Here is a 20,842-nt window from a genome sequence, read left to right on the forward strand (position 1 = left end):
CGGCGTCAAGTGCAAGGCCTATAAAATGACCTTGGAGCTCCCAAAACCTTGACTGTTCACTCGATCTCTGGAAAGCTGGCTGCAGGAGATAGAATTCGCTCTCTGAGGTTCTCTGTGTTCTAGCTGAACTCAGGGAACTCATGTTAGTTCTTCTGCCCATCAGGGAGATTTTTACCTTTTCCTAGGGGCTCCCTCATACTTCTAACAGAGTCGAGTCCAAATCCCCAGCGCTCTCTGGCAGCCTTGCTGAGCCTGCCCCCTGCTGCCCACTGTCTCTGGTCCTCGGCCCATCCCTGCTGGGTTCCTGCTCCTTGGACAAGGCCAGGTCCCAATCTCCTGGACCTCTTTTTTTTTTTTTTTTTTTCCTGGACCTCTTAATGCCAGGCTCTCTGAGGCATCAGCCATTCACAACTGAGTAGGAATTAGCTGGCAACTAATAGGATGAGACTCACTCCTGGCACGCCCACAGAGAAAAGCAGACAGCTCGGGTCCTGGACGTCAGTCACAAGCTTTATTGTCTCGAGCACGGACTCGCCACACTTCAACAATTCCACTTTAGGGAGAACAAGGGTGCGGGAGGGCTTGGGGATGGGGCATGGCTGAGCCTACACCGGCAGGTGGAGACGCTCACAAGCAAATGGTTTCTTTCCACCTGACACCTGCCAGCCGCCCTGGGGGGCTCAGCCCCTCCTGTGTGGGCCTTTGGCTGTTAGTAGACTAATCAGTGCCTCTTGTAGGCGGGGTGAGCTGCCGGATTTTGCTGGAAAGAGTAGTATTTAACTCCGGGTTAGGCCACTAAAGCATCGCTTCTAGACTGTTGTTAATAAAACCGCATGCGAGAGCTACCAGAAGCCAGTGGGGAGTGGGGACTGATGGGACAAACTGGCTGCCCCTCCAGGATGGGCTGCGTTTGGGCAAGGATGGGAGCCATACACACCTGTGCCAAGGAGCACCCAGGAGCCACCCAAGGCACAGATGCCATACCCTTCCTGACGTGCTTCTGGAACGCCTCCGTGGGACAACAGGCTTCCCCCTTAAGGCCCTGGCAGGGGAGGGCCCCGAGTGAAAACTCTCCCTGAGCTGGGGGAGGTGGAGGCAGGCCCTCCGTGGGGACGCTGAGGCACGAGACAATGACCTATGGGTCCTCCAGCTCTAGAGGCTTTTGTATTGGCTTTTCCCACCACACACAGGCCTGGAGGAACTCAGCGGGGCTCAAGGGGCAGAGGGGAGAGGTGGTTAGATGTTTCTTATCACCAATGTCCCTTGGGCTCTTTTCTTGGCTACAGGGGGACAAGGCTTACAGAGTTCTGGGCAGGTGCCTGGGAAGCGAGGGGGCTGTTGGTACATGTGCGTTCTGATGGATGTGCATGGCACACACGTCCTGAACACTTGCCCACGTGTACCTGGGTGTGTACACAGGAACGTGAGCAGTGTGTGTGGGCACGGCACTGCTAGGCTGGGGGCTCGGTCCTAAGGGCATGTGTTCTGGGCACCCAGGCCTGTGCATCTTATGTGGCCCGAGAGCATGGCTGGCCGCAAACACCCCACCCACAGGGCCCCGTGTGTGTGTGTGACCCACTGTGTGGATGCCAAAGTCAGTGGGTGTCTGTGTCAGAGCCTGCGTGGGTGTGTGGACAAACAAGAGGCCCAGTTTTGGAACATCTGGTCAGCCCAGGGGACACCACGTTACTGCCCAGTCAAGACCTGCCTAGAGCCCTGGGCTCCCCGGTAGCCGCCCTGCCCCAGCTTCGAGCCAGGCCCATGGCAGGGGCGAGGGGAGGGGCTTCCAAACTCTCCTAATACTGTGGCTCCTGGCCTTGGTGGTGACCCTCTGGCCTGCAGCTTGGAGCTATGCATATGAGTTGGTGCTGGGGGGTCGAGGAGGGGAAGGACCTTGCCGCCCAACAACTTGAATCTGGGCCTTACTAGGTAGATGGGCTGGGGGTGGGGGGCTTGTACCACTGTCTGTGGGGACAAGAAGCCTGGACACCACCTAGCCTGGAAGTGGCTGCAGAAAAGGGGGCCCCACCTGGCTCCCGAGGACTGGACTCCCCTCCCTGGTGCCTAGCTGGGCCTCCTTGGACTCTTTCCCGGGACGTGGCTCTCTGGGGTCAAAGGGGAACCCGGGAGAAGGAAGAGAAGAAAGGGAGGCAGGGACATGCCCGGGGTGCCAAGATGGTCCGCAAGGCAGCTCCTTCTGGGGAGAGGGGGCCTGGCCAGATCCCCTCGGCCTCCCCCTCAACAAACTCTGGAAACTGCTGGGGTATCCGGGGTGTCCAGGCCAAAGGTCCCGGGGGCCAGGCCAGGACTGTACCGCTCTCTGTGGAAGGTCGTGCTTGAGGAAGCCTCCTGGTCCGGCAGGTGGGTCAGGGATGGGGGATTGTCCGAGGCAGTGGGCACGTTATTGTTACAAACACTGTTCTTGTCTCCAAAGTGACAGTCCTGGCCCCTGCCTGGAGGGGGCGCCACCGGGGCAGGCTGCAGGGGCTCTGGTGTGGACGGGGCCGCTCCATGGGATCCCTCAGGGTCAGTGCTTCTCCTGGAGAGAGGAAGAGCTTGATTAGCAGGTGTCTCCAGGAGGGGTGGGGATGGGGGTGTCATAGGAAAGGGGGTGGGTGGGCTGTATGCCTGTGCCGGGTAGCTGAAACAGCATATGCAAAGGTCTTGGGGCAGAAAAGTTTCTCTTGCCATGTTTGGGGGGCTTGGTAAGACAAGAGGCGGGGTGGGAGCAGGTGAAGGGAAGAGGCGAGAGCAGATGGGTTTTACAAAGAGCACGGGGCGCCTGTGTGGAGGCCGGATCCAAGGCAATGAAAACTGGAGTGGAGACTCCTGGCCTCAGTTTTCATGTCTGTAAACTGGGATGAGCCCATGCGCCTTGCAGGGTTATTGGAGGGACAGAGCCACACAAAGTATGAACATCACCCATCTCCGCTGTTGGCAGGTCTGGTGTAGGGTCCCCCCCCCCCCAACTCTCTCTCTCTGCCTCTTACCCACAGGCCTGGCTCCTGGCAGAGTTGGCAGCCAAGGTTCTCCTGCCTCTAAGGGAGCATGGGGGCCAGGGGCTCCACTGTCCCAGATGGAAGGACCTGCGTGCCTTCCCATGTTCCAGCCTCACTCGTGCAGGTCACATGGCCAGCCAGGGACAGAGCCGGTGCTGGATTCCTGTCACTTCATCAGGCTGGCACTGGGAGTCAAGTGGGTGCCTGTCACACTGTGGGTGACTCCTGGGGTTAACTGTGGGGTGGGACATGTTAGAACATGACAGTCAAGGGGCGCCTGGGGGGTGCAGTCAGTGAAACCTCTGACTCTTGATTTCAGCTCAGGTCATGATCTTAGGGTCCTGAGTTCAAGCCCCAAGCTGGGCTACACACTGGCCATGGGGCCTACTTTTTTTTTTTTTTTTTTAAGATTTTATTTATTCATTCATGAGAAACACAGAGAGAAGCAGAGACATCAGCAGAGGGAGAAGCAGGCTCCCTGCAGGGAGCCCGACGTGGGACTCGATCCCAGGACCCCAGGATCACAACCTGAGCTGCAGGCAGATGCTCAACCGCTGAGCCACCCAGGTGCCCCTGGCATGGGGCCTACTTAAATAAATTAAAATTTGGGGTGCTGGGTGGCTCAGGTGGTTAAATGATTGCCTTAGCTCAGGTTATGATCCCGGGGTCATGGGATCGAGTCCTGCATTGGGCTCCCTGCTCAGCAGGGAGTCTGCTTCTCCTCCCCCTCTGCCCCTCCCCTTGCTTGTGCTCTCTCACTCTCTCTCAAATAAATAAATAAAACCTTAAAAATAAAAATAAAAAATAAAATAGGATAAAAATAAAATATTCTGGGCAGCCCAGGTGGCTCAGCGGTTTAGCACCGCCTTCAGCCCAGAGCCTGATCCTGGAGACCCAGGATCGAGTCCCACGTCGGGCTCCCTGCATGGAGCCTGCTTCTCCCTCTGCCTGTGTCTCTGCCTCTCTCTCTTTCTGTGTCTCTCATGAATAAATAAATAAAATCTTTAAAAAATATATTCTGTAAAACAACTAGGAGAGAATCTTGAATATGGACTATGCCACCTATTCCATCAAGATGCTGCAGGAGGTGCTACTTTACAGTCATCACGGTCATCACAGTGAAGACTGCTCAGGCAAGAGTCATCAACAGATGCTCAATCCAGGGTGTGCTTTGGGGAGGCGCAGGGTATTCATGGGATCATAAAGTCTCTCTCCACAGACTGCTTGTTAGGAAAAAACCAGTCACTGTACAGTGGAGAAATCAGACAACATCTTGACCAGGTGATCAAAATTCACATCAGGAGTGAGGGCAGGTGGACATCATGTCCCTCAAGCTGTGAGGCCCAGAGAAGGACACAACATTGAGGATGTATTCTAGCCTGAAATGCATAACCTGGCTCAAATCACAAGGAACCATTAGCCAAACCCCAAATGAGGAATCTTTGCTTAAAAAAAAGGAGCATGGGGAGCGCCTGGGTGGCTCAGTGGTTGAGAGTCTGCCTTCAGCTCAGGTCACAATCCCGGGGTCCTGGGATCGAGCCCCACATTGGGCTTCTGGATCAGCGGGGAGTCTGCTTCTACCTCTCCCTCTGCCTGTCTCATCCCCCTGCTTGTGCTCTCCCACTCACTCTGTCAAATAAATAAAATCTTAAAAAAAAAAAGCCAATCTTGGTCATCTCTTTGAGTATCTTCTATTTTGGGTTTTCCCCCCAAAAGTTTCCTAATAGGAAACCTAAAAACTTTTATTATAAAAGGTTTTGAAAAAGAAACAAGGCTAAAAGACAGGGATCCCTGGGTGGCTCAGCGGTTTAGCACCTGCCTTCGGCCCAGGTCGTGATCCTGGAGTCCCAGGATCAAGTCCCACATCGGGCTCCCTGCATGGGGCCTGCTTCTCCCTCTGCCTGTGTCTCTGCCTCTCTCGCTCTCCGTGTCTCTCATGAATAAATAAATAAAATCTTGAAAGAAAGAAAGAAAGAAAGAAAGAAAGAAAGAAAGAAAGAAAGCAAGAAAGAAAGAAAGCTAAAAGAGCAGATGATGGCTGAATTGAGTGTGACCTCCCTGGGATCCCAGCACGTGAGACCCCACTGCAGAGCCTCTGGCACAATGCACCTCTGTGATTTAGGTGGCTTTTCAGGATTTTTTTCTATGGGGAGGTCAGCCGTGGTCCCAGGGTGTGGGAGGGCCGTGGGTGTGGCAGGGTGTCCCCCGGGGGGCCAGGGCATCCCTTACCTCTTGCTTATGGCCCTTGTCTTGCTGGTGGATGCCGTTTGCGGAACTGGAATTGCTGATGGCCTGTTAAAGAGTCCCGGGCAGGGGCTGAGCGAGGGTCACCAGGCGGCAGTTCCCGCTGTGGCCACTGGAGGGCCGGGCCTCCCCCGTGGAACCATCAGAGGCTCTTCAGAATAGGGGTTCCTGGGCCCCAAGGGACCAAGGCTCTCAGGGCAAGGCTGCATCCCCAGCTGAATCTGAGCTCTTCAGGATCAAGCCATGTGCCCCCCTGGGCTGGGACCCCCAGAGGACGGGGCTGAACCTCCCCATCCAGACCAGGGTTCCCAGGACAGGGCCACGCTTCCCGAGGACAGCGAGCACCCCATGGCTCGCCCCCTGGCCAGCCCAGCCCTGGCCCACGGCTCACCTGGGACTTGTCGGGGCAGCTCCTCATGGCCTCCATGAGCTTCTCCACCTGCTGAGCCTGGTCCAGCGCGTCCCGCAGCGCGTCTTCTGTGCTCATGAGCTGGTGCTGCAGCCGCAGGAGCTCGGGGGCCGAGGATGGGTCAATGAGAGAGTAGCGCCTCTGGTCCGACAGGGACTTCTCTTTGTCCTGGAAGCGGTGGGGGAGAGGAAGAGAATGTGCGTGAGCGTGTGTGTGTACGCATGTACGGATGTGTGCATGTGTGTGCCGGGAGAACGCACGCTCTCCTCTAGGCCCACCCTCTGGCCCATTTCATCCCCGGGTCAGGCCTTCCTCCCTCACTCGAGGGTCCCCACTTAAGTGTCCAGGAAGGTCCCCTGCCCTGAAATCCCAGCTGGCAGATGCTTCCCATTCTCCAGGTCCTGAGATCCAGAAGCACCTCCTGTCTTTCCTTCCTGTGGCCCCACTCCCTCCACACTGCGTCCATGTGTGTTCCTTCACCCCCAGAGCCACAGCCACACACCCCCAGAGCCCTTGCCCTCCAGCACATCTGAAGTCCTCCTCAGAGCCCTCCTCCCCTCTCCTTCTGGAGCTGCTCCCTGCTCATCCCGGCCCTGGAGATGCACCTGCCAGCCTCCCTGCTCCCACACAAAGCTACTCTGCTCTGCCCCTGCACCAGTGCTTCCAGATCCTTCTGCTCCACTCTGTTCTTCCATCCAAAACTCCCTCACTCCAGGGAGTGTCTAACCACCAAGCCCTTCCCTAGTTCTCCTGTGGCCCTGGGGACAGTGCAGGGGGGCACAGGACAGGCTGCCTGGGAAAGTTTCCTGTATGAACTCGACCAGCCTGGGCCCCATGGAGATCACCCAGAAAGGCACTGCCCCCCACCCCAGGAGGCTCTGGGAAAGTCTCAGAGAATCAAGACCTGAAAGTCCTTGCGGGCCCCAGGACCTTGTCTTCTCCAGAGTTATGCCCAGACTCAGAGCCACAGGGGCAGCAAATGGCCCTGGAATCTTGCCTGCTGGCTAGGCCTGCCAGGACGGGAAGGGTGTGCAGTGAGTGACCCCGACCCCCTGACCCTACAGGAGTCTTGTGCCGCCCTCCTGCCCGTGAGGCCTCCCTTCTCCCGTCTCCTGCGGTGGCTGAACCCACCAGCTGCCTGGGAGGGCAATGAGGGGCTTTGCAGCAGCTTCCCACAGCAGCAGGGCTGTCTTCCCGGAACCTGTCCTGTCCACACTCTGGATTGACGAGGCCCGGTCGCTGGCCACAAGGTTGTCCTCCATGCTGACCACAGGGGGATGGGTGGGGACGGTTCTATTCTGTGCTCCCATCATTTCTCGTCTTTTGTTCCTGATGGAGGAGCCTCAGCTCTAGAAGCTCAGTGTTAGAAGGAGCTCCAATAGGTCCCATCTCCTTCCTGAAACTGATGCATGAATCCTCACTGCAAAACCCTGAGGAAGGAGCTGGTTTCTGGTTAATTACTACCCTAGATGGGGAGCTCACCACCCTGCAGGAGCCCATCCTAGCTCTGGACACTGGGTCTTCAGAAGTCTTCCACACGGTCAGCCACGATGTCTGCAAAGGGGTTGCCCACGGCCCCTCCACCAGCTACATCACTGACCGTGCCTGTGATTCTACAGTATCGTGCACCTGTCCTGGGATTTGACTGTCCCTGGGATGACCCCAGGAGGTCTCCAGTCTCCATGGCCAGAGTGGCCTTCGCCCACCCTGGCATTCCCCCTCCCCCAGGCTACCCCCTTGCCTACGCACCAGCCCAGTCAGCTTTTCTCGCAGGCTCCGGATGTCATCCTTGAGTTTCTGCTCCTTGATCCTCCACTCAGCCTTGTGGAGCTCACGGCTGAGGTCCCTCTCCGGCCCCGGGGAGTGGCGATTGGCCTCCAGTAGCAACACTCGAAGTTCGTTCAGGCTCCTGGCGGGGATCGACAGATGGCACACAGAAAACCTAGTTAGCCCTGACCCTCTGCTCCCATGTTCCAGAGATATGCCAGGTGCCTACAGGCTGACCACCCTGAGGGGGGCACTGGCTATCAAAACAGTACCTGTGCCAGGAGGGGCCGCAGTGGAAACATGGAACATGCAACCATTTGGTGACAGCCTGAGAGGGGTCGGGATTTGGGGATGGGATCATGGTTAAGGGGACTGGGCCTTTTCTAGAATGTTTTTTAAGTTTTTAAAAAGAGACAACAGAGCCTTTAATTAAAAATTAAATAAAATGTGAGTGCCTGGGTGGCTCAGTCAGTTAAGCATCCAACTTTTGATTTCAGCTCAGGTCATGATCTCAAGGTCATGAGACTGAGCCCCAAATCAGGCTCTGCACTCAGCGTAGAGTCTGCTTAAGATTCTCTCCCTCTCCCTCTGCCTCTTCCCTCATGCACATGTTCATTCACTCTCTCAAAAAGATAAAAAAAAAAATAGAGTACGTTTTAAAAAATTGTTTAAAAAATCCATTTACCCAAGAGCCCTTGTGTAGCAAGATATTCTATTTTTTAAAAAAATTTTAATAAGATTTTTAAAAAAGATTTATTTATTTATTCATTTAGAGTGCACGTGTGCAAACACAAGTGGGAGAATGGGGGGAGGGAGAGAATATCCAAGCAGACTCCCACTGAGTGTGGAGCCCAATGTGGGGCTGGATCCCACAAGCCATGAGATCAGGACCTGAGCCGAAACTGAGTCTGACACTTAACCAACTAAGCCACCCAAGTGTCCTTAACATTTTATTTTTAAGGGATGCCTGGGTGGCTCAGAGGTTGAGCATCTGCCTTCGGTACAGGTTGTGGTCCCAGGGTCCTCAGATAGAGTCCTGCATCAGGCTCCCCACAGGGAGCTTCTCCTTCTACCCGTGTCTCTGCCTCTCTGTCTCTCATGAATAAATAAATAAAATCTTAAAAAAAAAAAGTATGAAAAGGATATTAAGATACTCCTCTCTTTTCCAACTACATAACTATGTAAGCCCAGATTTTCATTATATACTTCAAATCATTCAAATTGAATGCAGAGGAAGATGCGAGAATCTTGCTGTCCTCTATCAAGCTGGACATTCAAAAGAAATTTGCACAAATGTAACACAATGCCATTCTTTTCTGAAAGAAAGAAACTGAAAACTGAAACAGTTTTTGTTTTGGAAAACGGTTACTTTTTATCAAAAGAATATTATTTATGGGACCAACTGACTTGTTACAGTTTTTTTTTCTATTTTTTTTAAAGATTTTATTTATTTATTAATGAGAGAGAGAGAGAGAGAGAGAGGCAGAGACACAGGCAGAGGGAGAAGCAGGCTCCACGCAGGGAGCCCAACGTGGGACTTGATCCTGGGTCTCCAGGATCAGGCCCTGGGCTGAAGGCGGCGCTAAACCGCTGAGCCACCAGGGCTGCCCTACAGTTTTTTTTTTTGTTGTTGTTGTTTTAAGATTTTATTTATTTATTCATGAAAGACAAAGAGAGAAAGAGAGGCAGAGACATAGGAAGAGGGAGAAGCAGGTTCCATGCAGGGAGCCCAATGTGGGACTCGATCCCAGGACCCCAGGATCACGCCCTGGGCCCAAGGCAGCACCAAACCGCTGAGCCACCCGGGCTGCCCCAGGCTTCTTGCAGTTTTTGAGAGCTCTTTGGAAATCTTCCATAAGTTTGAAGAGTTTAAAGGGGTCCCAGAGACTAAGACTTTTGGGAACCACTAGTCTTTCTTTATAAGCTCTGCTTGGAGATCTGTGTTGAGAAGGATTCTGAGGCTTCATCTGAGCTCAGCAGAGGAGCACGGCGATCACTGGTGAGGCCAGCCACCTGTCCCACCTGCCCTACCCCTGCCCTACCTCCAAGGACAACTGGTTAATGTCAGGTGGAGTGGGGTCAGGGTCGGGGGCAGGGTTAGGGTCAGGCAGGCTGCCCACACCACCCATGGTCAACTCACCGCTCCTTTCTGAGCAGCTCCTGGCTGATGAGGACCAGCTGGCCTGAGGCGTCGTGGGTCTTGCGGGACACAGCTTCCAGCTCTGCCTCCAAGCGCCGTTTCTCCTTCTGGAGGGCATCCACCTTCTTCTCTCCCGACTTGCACTTTGTCTCCAGTGCTGAGGGTCAGGCGGCGGGGAGAACAGAGAGCAGAGAAGTCAAGACCTCCGTGGAAATCTGTCCCACTGGGGCAGGGGCCCAAGGCCTGGGCTGGGAGCTGGTTTTCTTGGAGACCATAGGGACACAGTTTACTGTGTGGTGTCTCTAGTCCTGCAGAGCCAGACAGCAAGGGACCAAGAGAACAGCTACACAAAGCAGGCCACAACCCCAAGCACAGCAACGTGGGCCCTCTGATGTTGGGGAAGCAGGCTACCATTCCGGAGACAGGACCCAAGCATTTATGTGGTGTCCTGGGCAGGGGAAAGCTAAATCTTCAACTGAGCCTTGGAGGGGTTTGAGGTCAACTGACCTTTGCCAGGACCAATTAGGCCACATGGATAGAAGTGGGGGCGGGGACCATTTCGTAGGATGGGGGGCAATCTCATGGACACCACCATTGGCATTCTGGCAGACAAGAAGTAGGGCCAGTTCACAAAATCACAAATTCAGACCCATGCTTCTCCCCAGGCCCCCTGCCCACCCCGCATCCCCCACCCCATCCTGGTGTCCTCTGTGTCTTGTTCACTGTTGTGGCTGGCATCCCCCCACCCAGGCCCCAAGTCTAAAATCCTGGCATTTCCTCATTTCCTCCAGAAAGGGGCTGGGGGCACCTACGCGAGATCTGTATGATCTATGAAGAAGTCAAGATGAGAGAGAGAAAGTGGATAGAAATGCAGAACACAGACAGCACAGAGCTGGCTCGGGAGGAAGAAGCCAGCTAGGGTCCTCGATCATCTCGTGGAGGACGTGGGGGCTCCACCTTCCTGCTCGCTGCTGCTTAGGTGTAAGTCTAGTGCAGGGGGACTGGCCCACGTCGCCTTCTCGAGGCAGAGCACCCTGACCCACCCACTCCACGCCCCACTGGCATGACCGCCCCCCGCATCTGCCCGGCGGGAGGGAGACTTACCACTTACTTGGGTCCTGAGCACCTCGGTCTGGGACCTCAAGGCTGTCACCTCCTTATCCCTCTTGTTCAGCTTGTCCTGTAAGCCTAGGGAAGAAGGGAGAGACAAGGGGTACAGTAGGTGAGGGGGTGGCCCTCCCACAGGAACCCGAAAACAAGGCCACGCTTGGCCTCTAGGATCCAAAGTCCTCCCCACATCAGCCCCCTCTCTCTGGGTGACCTATTCTGAATAAGAAACTCCAACACTTTGTGGTCTCGGGCCATTTAACTCTCTCTTAGTCTCAGTTTCCCTGAGTGAAAAATGGGGATCATAATGGTGCCCATGTCACCCAGTGTGTGTCCAAGAGCCTTAGAACAGTCCTAAACAAGATAATCTATGGAAAGTGCTAGAAATGCATATTTCTGAAAGTTACTTTATAAATTTACCAGAATACCAATAAAAATACCAACAAAATTTCAGCTCTTGGGAAACCAAATTTGCGGGTTCTAAGCTCACTTGGAAAAAGAGCAAGACTAGCCAAGAGAGTTTGGCAGACACTTCTTCAATGAGTTAAACACAATTACCATATGACCTAGCAACTCCTAGGAGCACATCCCAAAGAACTGGAACAGACACTTGCCAAAGACGTCCACGTGTGTGTTTATGGCAACGCTACTCACAACAGCCAAAAGGTGGAAACAGACCCAATATCCACCAACAGGTGGATGGATAACAAAATGTGATGGATGCACGTGATGGAATATTACTCAGCCATAAACAGGAACGGAGCACTGACATATGCTATGTTATTGAACCTCGAATGTAGTATGCTAAGCGAAAAGAGCCAGACATAAAAGGCCACGGACTGTATGAGCCATTTATATTCAATGTCTAGAATAAGCAAATCCATAGACAGAAAGCAGACCAGTGGTCATCAGTGGCTGGTAGAGGGACGGATAATGGACATGCGGTTTCCTTCTGGGGAAATGAAAATGTTTTGGAACTAGATAGAGGTAGTGATTGCATGACACTGAACATACTAAATGCCCACCAAATTATTCACTTTAAAACAGTTAATTATTTTTTAAAAGATTTTATTTATTTATTTGACAGCAAGAAGAGGGAGAGGGAGCAGACTCCCTGCTGAGCAGAGATCCCGAGATGGGGCTTGATCCCAGGACTCCGCGATCATGACCTGAGCTGAAAGCAGACGCCGAACTGACTAAGCCACCCAGGAACCCCTAAAACAGCTAATTTTATGTTAATGTTGCATCAATTAAAAAAAAAAGAACCAAAAGAATTTTGAAAAAGCAGAGCAGGAAGGACTAGTCCTACAGTGATTAAAATATAAATAAAGCTTAGGGATGCCTGGGTGGCTCAGTGGTTAAGCATCTGCCTTTGGCTCAGGGCGTGATCCTGGGGTCCTGGATTGAGTTCCACAATGGGCTGCTCCCCACAGGGAGCCTGCTTCTCCCTCAGCCTGTGTCTCTGCCTCTCTCTGTGTCTCTCATGAATAAATGAATAAAATCTAAAAACAAACAAACAAAAACAAACCCAAACAAGTAACAAGAGTCTTAGCACAATGCCCAGCACTTCATACACTGAAAGCCCAGGGTCCCACCCGGCCCGCAGCCACTCACCCTCTATGGTCTCTTTCATCCTGACCTTCTCCCCTGAAATGTCGTTGGACTCAATCATCTGAAAGAAGAGCCTGGTAAGGGGGATGCTCAGTGCCCGCTCTTGCCCCCTGCCCCTGCCCACCCAGCCAGCACACCTCACCCCTCTACAGATTGGCTCTCAGGGACTGGATACAGTGGCAAGGAGCACAGATGTTCTCCATCCTGCCTTCCTGACAACAGAGGACCCCCCTCCTGCTCCCAGTGTCCCCCATGGCTGTTTGTGCGACTTCCACGTGAATGTCTCCCACCCCTTCCTTTGTTGAAAACATCTATTATATTAAACACATGTCTCCTTCCCTGGGACGCCCGTGGAGATTAGTCCTGGAAATCTGTTTCCGTCATCATCCAGAGGCAAAATCCCAGCCTTCGTTTCCCATCCATAAAGCAAGCATTGGCTGCCACAAGGCAGTGTATACAGAGCATGCCCTGGGCCAGCTCCCAGTGGGACTTTAAGAAATGCTACTTCTTTTCCTCCAAGACTTCTTTTTAATAATAAACCCAGAAGCCACAGAAAAAGATCAATTAAGAAAAAAAAAATCTGGATGGCAAATACCAACAGGCTCCTGATGGCTCCTGGGAACAAGTGTCCAGCCTCCCGCCCAAGCTGGCTGTCCTCTGGGCCTGCAGTTAGCAGATCAGGGTGGCACAGAGCTGAGTAGGCAGTCACCTCCATCAACCACCTCTCATACTTCTGTTCACACATCCCAACCCTTTTTAAGTCTCAGCCAGTTGTCCCTGCACTTAAACCTTTGCATCTGAGAGTCATGTGGGTCCAGAGCGAGGCTCCATGTGTGTGGAAATCCAGAGATGGGCCTTCCTGAGGTCATCGCCCACTCCTTGGCCTAAGGTCTGTGAGGCAACTGAGGGGAAGGGGGCTGTCCGAGGGAACCACAGCAGTCCAAAACTTCCTCTGCTAAGGGACCCTCTCTGCTCTGAGCAGCCAACCAGGCCATGTGCACATAAGCTGCTCTGGGGCTGTTCCATTACCCTCTGCCCAGGATCCTGGGAGAGCACTTGTTAAAAATGGTCCCTCCCTGGGAGAAGAGGGCAGAAGAGATGGCTGCCACAATGGGACGGCTGCCACAGTGGGACGGCATGGCAGGACACAGGGAGAGCTTTTGGAAAAAAAGCATCTGTACTTGAGGCTCCTGAACACTTACTGCTAGAAGTTATCCTAGTGCAAATGCACAAGGGAAATGGGAAGGTCAAGAAGCCCTGGGGCCTGTATCGAGGCAACGATCATACTGCTTGCTGTTCTTCATATAGGATTTGCCTCATGTCACCCTGAGCACCCTCTGTCGGCCCTCCAGCAGTGGAGCTGGACTTGAACCCTGGCAAAGTTTCTGTCTCAGTCTTGCTTTGCTCACCTATGAAACTGAGCCAACATCGACCTTGTAAGAGTTAAGAAAAGGTGAGGCAGGTCTTGGTACAAAGTTTGGTCAGAGCTACTCAAAAGGCCCTTCTAGGCTGGTGGGGACACAGCCACCCAAGCCTTGGCCTCCCCAGCGGGCTGAGCCATTTGGAGGACTTTGTTTGGAGGACTTCTAGATTTGGAGCAGAACCAATACTGGTGGCAACAGCCTCTCTAGAGCTATGCCCCTCTAGCCTCCCAGCGCCCACTCGGGGGACCCTCCACACTCGGGCCATTGGACTGTTGCTGTCTCATCAGCACTGGCAAAAGCAATAGGCACCTGGGTGGCTCAGTCAAGCATCTGTCTTTGGCTCAGGTTATGATGCCAGGGGTCCCAGGGTCAAGCCCCACGTTGGGCTCCCTGCTCAGCATGGGGTCTGCTTCTTCCTTTGCCCCTCACCTTGCTTATGCTCTCTCTCTCTCAAGTAAGTAAATTTTTAAAAACTTTTTTTTTTAAATTTTTTTATTTATTTGTGATAGTCACAGAGAGAGAGAGAGAGAATGAGGCAGAGACACAGGCAGAGGGAGAAGCAGGCTCCATGCACCGGGAGCCCGACGTGGGATTCGATCCCGGGTCTCCAGGATTGTGCCCTGGGCCAAAGGCAGGCGCCAAATCGCTGCGCCACCCAGGGATCCCAAATTTTTAAAATCTTTAAAAAAAAAAAGGACTGGCAAAAGGGGGCTGCCCTCAGGTCACCTAGGTTGGCACTCATGTTGGAGATGGGACACCCCCACCCCTGCCATCACCTGGGGTGGGCAGGGCTTGCCCTCCACACCATATGACCCCCATGGAACTCCTGGTGCTGGCGCCTTGGGGGGTGTCCAGGAGCCTGCACAATGGGACACATCTGGAGGAAGCAGAGAATAGGGAGGAAGCCTATGCCCTGTGCTGAGCGAGATACACCATCTCTCTAGGCCCCGGGTGGAGATGCAGCCAGGTCAGCTCTGGCTACTTTGGGTCCCCACGGTCATGCTGCTCTGCTGAGGAGGGATGAGAGGGACCCTCTGTTCTCACATGTGCCTGGCTGGGAAGAAGGTGGCAGCCAATGCTGGGGTCCCCATGCCTGTGCCCCCCTCCCCCTCCACCCTGCCCCACCCCTGCTCCCGCCCCCACCCCCACCCCCAGCCCAGCAGGAGAAGCATCTGCCTACGTTGCTGTGCTGGGAAGAGCATAGGGACTCAACGGCCTGCAGTCTGTTCTCAGCGACCAGAAGCCTCTCCCGCAGCCTCTCGGCCTCCTGTTTGCTCTGGGCTTCCGACCGCTGCAGCAGCTCGTGGTCTAGCATCTTCTTTTCTGCCAGGGAGATCTGCTCCTTGAGAAACTCGATGGCCTGCGCCTGGCCCCGATACTCCACATCCAGCTTCTCCAGCTCGTGCACCCGCAGCTCGGCATCGCGGCGCTGGTCCTGGGCCTCCTGCAGCTCCAGCCGATGCTGGCTGGCCTGCGCCTCCAGCTGTGTGCGCCAGTGCTGCCGCAGCCCCGCAAGCTCCTCCTGGGCCTCCTGCAGCTTCTGCCGCAGCCCCTCCTTCTCCTTGACATGCACGGCCGTCTCCAGGTCATGCTTGGCTTGCAGGTTGCCCAGCTCCAGCTGGTGCTCCATCTTGATGCCCTCCATCACGGCCTTCAGCTCCCCGATCTCCTTCTGCTGGGCACCCGGGCCCGAGTTCAGGGTGGCCTTGAGGTCCTCCAGGGACTTCTGGTGGTCCGAGGCCAGCGAGTCCAGCTTGGACTTCCAGTTGTCCATGAGCCCCATGTTCTCGCTGGTGGCCTGCTGGACCTTGGCCTTGAGGTCCACCACTTCCTGCGCGTACTTCTCGTTGGCCACCCGGAGCTTCTCCACCTCCGCCTGGTAGGCCCTCAGCGCCTTCTCGTACTTGTCCCGCAGCACGCCGCTCTCCCTCTGGTGCTCCTTGCTGGCGGACAGCAGCCGCTCGCGCAGCCGCAGGGTCTCGGCGGCCTCGGGGTGGTCGGCAGGCGGTGGGCCCGAGTGCAGCAGGCACTGCTGCAGCTCCTCGATCTCGCCGCGCCGGAGGTTCAGTTCCTCCTCCAGCTGCAGCACCCGCGACTTCTCGGCCACCGTGGTCAGCTGCCGGGGAGAGAGGGAGATGGAGGTCGGCTGGCCGGCCCCCAGCCCTGATGGGGGGAAGGGGTGGGGTGGGGTTCATGGAAGGGAAGGGCGCCACCTCCCTACCCTCCACCCCCCTCAGAGTACCAGCTGTCCTCAGCAGCCTTGCCCACCACAGCCTCCAGAGACACTCCCTTGGCTTGGAGCCTGGTGACTCGAGGACCTGACTGTCCCTGTGGCCCTATGTGGCTCAGGACAAATCTGTGGTTAAAAGAAAGCACCCATTTGGGGTTCTGGCTTTCTTTAGGAGGGAATTTGGCATTATCTTGCTCTGGGCGGGTCTGCGGCCGGAATGGGTCGATTCACAGAGGGCCTGTCTGGAGCAGGTGGCCAAAGAAGAGTCTGGTTTAAGGCCAAAGGCGGAACAAAATCAGTGCTCCCAGACCCACCTCCTGCTGGTAACTGAGATCAGAGGCCTCATCCTCCAAAAACCCATCCGGGTCATGATGAGGGTCACAGATTTGGAAACGATACAAGTTTTAAATCTTTTATTAACTTGGAAAAAAGACGTCTGTTTCTCAAGGTGACCTGTAGTTTAGTAAATCTGTTTTTGTTTTTATAATCAGGTTGAACCTTAGATCAAGGTGCCTTGGGGTAGGGGGGGCTCCAGCCCGTCAACGGTGCCTGGGTGGGTTTCTGCAGAGCAGCATCCACATGTGTATGTGCGCATACTGCACAAGCACACAGGGTCACCCTATAAAGGCCAGCATGTGCAAAGGGACCGCTGTGTGTCTCCAGACATGCACACACTCACTCATGTGCTGAGGCCGACCTGCAGAAACAGACCATTGCTCATCCCACCCCCACCCCACTCAGGTGGTTTAAACCAATCACCGCAAGCCATTCAGCTCCATGGCCAGGACTGCAGCCAGGCCGGGCTGGCCAGCTGTTTGGACATGTCTGCCTGCACAGGAGGCCAGCCCCAGGGCCCAGACCCAGCCTTGGGACTTGGCGGGACCTCACTCCCAACAGAGCTCTCCTTGATCTCCTGTATCTCAGCAGCCCCAACCCTGGGTCTGACACAGAGTCTCATGCCCTAGAGATACCCCCACACCCCTAAAGCCCCAGGCCCTTCAGGCTAGCCCCTCCCACCACCATAATTAACACCCCCCGCCCTAGGCTACAGAAACCTGGATCTGCAGTCCCCCGGACCTTCCACCTTCCTCAGCCTCCCAGCTGGGGAAGAAGGAAGGCATGTGTGGACAGGTTGTCACTGCACCTGCCCATCTAAGGGGCAAACCATTCCCAAGAGCCCCACCCCCATCCCATTTCTGAACTTGACAAAGCCTTGTCTAGGCAATGCATGGGGAGGGAGGGAGGGGAAGGGTCTCACAGGACATTCCCAGCCAGGGGATCACAAGCTGGAGCACACGGTCCGGTCCGGGAGAGCCCGACCCCCTCCTCCTTGGTGGAAAATTGTCCCTAAACCACGACTTTCCTTCTAGGAGGGGCGCAAAAGGCGAAACACAATGAGGATAGCAGCCAAAGACAGAGAAAATAATAAAACAGAGAAGCCGAAGGAGCCGAGAAGGAGCCAAGGCGCCGCAGGGGGCAGTGGGGGGACGCAGGCGGCGTTACCCTGTTGTCGGCTAATTCGCGGAGCAGCCGCTCGGCCTGCGCCTTCTCCAGTAGCAGGCTCTGCTCCAGCTCCCCAATGCGTGCGTGCTCCAGCTGCGTCTGGGTCTGGTCCACCCGGGGCGGGTGGGAGGCGGGCCAGGGGAGAGAAGTACAGGGCAGAGGAAGCCGGAGGGAGAAAGGGAGAGGGAGAGAGAGAGGGAGAGGGAGAGAGGGGGAGAGAAAGAGAGAGAGAGAGAGAGAGAGAGAGAGAGAGAGAGAGGCGGCGTCATCTTCCGTGAACAAGACAGGAGAGCAGGTCAAGGACAGGAGGCGGCTTGGGGAAAGATGATCTGGGGAGGTGGGACGGGCTGGGCCTGCCGCTGCCCCTTGCTGGGTCCCCAGCTAGGTTTGTTTAATGGCAGAGGAGGGGCTGAAGCAACCCGGCCCAAGCCACCCCACCCGGGAGAGGGTAGCAACAGGGCATCTGGTTCCCTTCGGTCACCCGCAGGGGGTTCTTCCCCTTGCAGCTCTGGAGAGGGGCCCCAGCCTACTTCTGCTCCCCATTAGGCTGCTGCTCATTTTAGGCATAGGGTCCTGCACACCAGAGCTCCCCAGATGGATGGGTCAGTAAATGAACCCAGGACTCCAGCCCCCAGGCCTGAGCTGAAGGTGCAAGAACCAATCGAATGGGAAGGTTTGAAAAAATATCTCTACCCCATTGATTCTCCCAGCCTGGCCTCCCTGGTGCTCTGGCTGAGCCCGGCATGTCCCCAGAGCCCTCAGGGCTCCCCCCCCCACCCCCCCGTGGAGGATGCCTGGTGTCCCCAAACCATAAGAACACTTTTGTTTTAGCTGCCCACGTTCATGAAGCCAGACGTTCTCAGGACATCCAGGCTGGCATTTGGGTTTCTCATAACAGATTTCCAAGGGTGGCAGGGGCCAAGGGAGCTGGCTCCAGGGCACCCGAGGCAATCTGGAGCCTGAGTTCATCGTAAGGAGAAGCCAGAGGGTCCTCCTCAGCCTCCAGCAGAAGCAGTTTAAAGCAAATCTGGGGCGGTCCCCGTGGTGCAGCAGTTTAGCGCCGCCTGCAGCCTGGGGTGTGATCCTGGAGACCCAGGATCGAGTCCCACGTTGGGCTCCCTGTATGGGGCCTGCTTCTCCCTCTGCCTGTGTCTCTGCCTCTCTCTCTCTCTCTCTGTGTGTGTGTGTGTGTCTCTATAATAAATAAAAATAAAATCTTTAAAAAAGTAAATAAAGCAAATCTGTACTGCCAGTCTGAAGAGGCAGGACTTAGCCACACTGCACACGGGCATAAAAACAAGAACGCATACCCGTCACTAGCAAGGGTGATGGGGACATGTAAACCCATCGGAGGAACACTTGCGATTCCTACAAAGCTAGAGAGATGTTTATGTGCTTTGGCCTATGATCTTATCTCTGCGAATTTTCCTAACAGAACAACTACAAAAGTTCTCTGTTTCCCTCTCTCAAGAGGGCAGCGTGCCACAGTGCTAACAAGCAGCCATGCGCAGGCTATTCCAGGAAATTACAGACTGACAATGGTGTCTGGATGTCAGCCCCGGGGTGGGAGGGGTCAGGGGGTGGTCTCCACCCTTCTCCCCCATAGAGGGTGGGCTCCACAGCTCAGCTCAGCCCAGGACCCACGCTAGGGGGCGCAGGATCATATATGATGTGCTGCTGGCCCTGCAGCAAGAAAAAGCACCGCCCCCCACCCCCCCAGCTTCCCAATTCCAAGACAGCTTTATTTGGGTCTCCCAAAAGAATACCCCTCCTACCCGCGCCATATCAACCAAACTTCTAGCCTCCTGGTCTGCGGGTTGGGGTCTCCATGGTGGAATCCAGTGGAGTTGCTTCAGATGTTTGCTTAATGAAGATAAATTCAACCACGGGAATCCGGGATGGAAAACCACCCCTAAGGCTACATTTTAGGTGGGGTGCATGATCTGGCTACCCATCTGCTCCTGGGACACTGCCCAGGGTGCAAGCAGTGGGGCCATCATGTCGTTCCTGCTTCTCGCTCTCAAGCTCCCTGGAGTTGACATTCATAAACCCATGCCCACGGTCAAGGTGCTGGAGGCAGCATAAGGGTGGATGCAACTTCTGTCTCATGCGCTAACTTTAGAACCTAACCCACGCATGAAGGGTGTCTCAGCCGTCTCCCCATTTCACAGGAGGGAGCGACTACTCCGGAGAGACAAAGCTTCAGCAACTCGGGGCAGCGCCAGGCCTGGCACTCAGACCACTGTCCCCTGAGCCAGCTGGACTCCATGGAGGCGGGCCACAGATTTTCAGCAGCAACATGGACCATTGAAGGAGGCTCCTGTTGGGAGGGATCCCCATTTACCTGCTGCAGCTCAAATCCAGGAGCTTGGCCAAGCCTTGCCTACGCTCCACACCTGCAGCCCTGCCTCTCCTCAGAGACACTGTGTCCACACCCCTGCGAAGCAGAGCTCCCACCTCGGGATACCCTCTGGGTAACTGAAGGCAAAGGCTGGAATCGTTAACTAGGGGAGGAGATTCCACAGTAGCACCAGGGGCTCCTGAAGGTCAGAGGCACACGTCACTCACTGCCCTTGACCTCTCTTTAGTTCTCATACCACACAAATCAACAGAGCTGATTCTGCGTCAAGCCCAGCCCTCCCTGTTACCGTCGGCACTCCCATGCAAGTGAAGACTAACATGTGCTATTTAATTAGCAACATTGATACACAGAACCCCTGGATGATCGATTCATCAACAACCACCGAGCACCAGTAAGGTCGAGCCTAAGGCGGTGACCTGACGTCCCGCTCGGGCATCATCGGGAAGGAGCACACACATTCTCAGGGTGCAACGTGGCAAACATCTGTTCAAGAACCAGACAGCCTGTACCCAGCCTGTGACCTGGGATTCCCACTCCAGGAGAAGCACCTTCCCTGTGCTCTTGCCCTGTTCAGGCAGGGAGGACATAAAGGTGCAGGAAAGAGACAGGGTCCCTATCCCCCAGGGGCGTACACTGCAAGGAGGGTTGGAGCTGAGAATAGAGCTGGGGGTGGGGAGCAATAGATGGACACAAAATGAAGAGGCAGAGGTGCCCTCCCTGGGGCACTTGAGTGGCTCAGTCGGTTAAGCATCTGCCTTCAGCTCAGGTCATGATCCTGGGGTCCTGGGATCCGGCCCTGAGTCAGGCTCCCTGCTCAGGGTGAGTCTGCTTCTCCCTCTGCCTCTGTCTGCAGCTCCCCCTGCTTATGTGCTCAAGCTCTCTCTCTCTCTCTCCATCAAATAAATAAAATCTTTAAAAAAGAAAAAAAAAAGTGGCCTCTCTGAAAAATACAGTTGAAGGTAAGCCCTGAAGGAGAAGCAGGAATTAGCAAAGGAGCCGCTCAGAGGCAGACAGAGCTTGGGGTGTCCAGGGACAGACAAGCTCCA

General features: G+C 54.9%; 1 protein-coding gene across 3 annotated transcripts in view; it reads right to left on the reverse strand.

The window, feature by feature from the left end:
• Positions 1–489: 489 nt before the first annotated feature.
• The window catches only part of CLIP2 (CAP-Gly domain containing linker protein 2), a 72,307-nt gene continuing 51,954 nt past the window's right edge, over positions 490–20,842 (reverse strand). The window contains exons 10-18 of one of the 3 annotated variants that reach the window (XM_025425774.3): positions 17,435–17,539; positions 14,882–15,817; positions 12,281–12,338; positions 10,664–10,747; positions 9,560–9,716; positions 7,402–7,561; positions 5,635–5,820; positions 5,229–5,291; positions 490–2,539 (exon numbers count right to left, since the gene is read on the reverse strand). In XM_025425774.3, coding sequence (XP_025281559.3) covers positions 2,528–2,539; positions 5,229–5,291; positions 5,635–5,820; positions 7,402–7,561; positions 9,560–9,716; positions 10,664–10,747; positions 12,281–12,338; positions 14,882–15,817; positions 17,435–17,539 — 1,761 coding nt within the window. In that variant the 3' untranslated portion in view covers positions 490–2,527. The remainder of the gene's footprint in view (positions 2,540–5,228; positions 5,292–5,634; positions 5,821–7,401; positions 7,562–9,559; positions 9,717–10,663; positions 10,748–12,280; positions 12,339–14,881; positions 15,818–17,434; positions 17,540–20,842) is intronic. The other 2 variants (XM_025425776.3, XM_049111053.1) reach the window with 2 other exon arrangements.

This window comes from Canis lupus, chromosome 6 (genome assembly GCF_003254725.2).
Source record: "Canis lupus dingo isolate Sandy chromosome 6, ASM325472v2, whole genome shotgun sequence".
Classification (NCBI taxonomy): domain Eukaryota; kingdom Metazoa; phylum Chordata; class Mammalia; order Carnivora; family Canidae; genus Canis; species Canis lupus.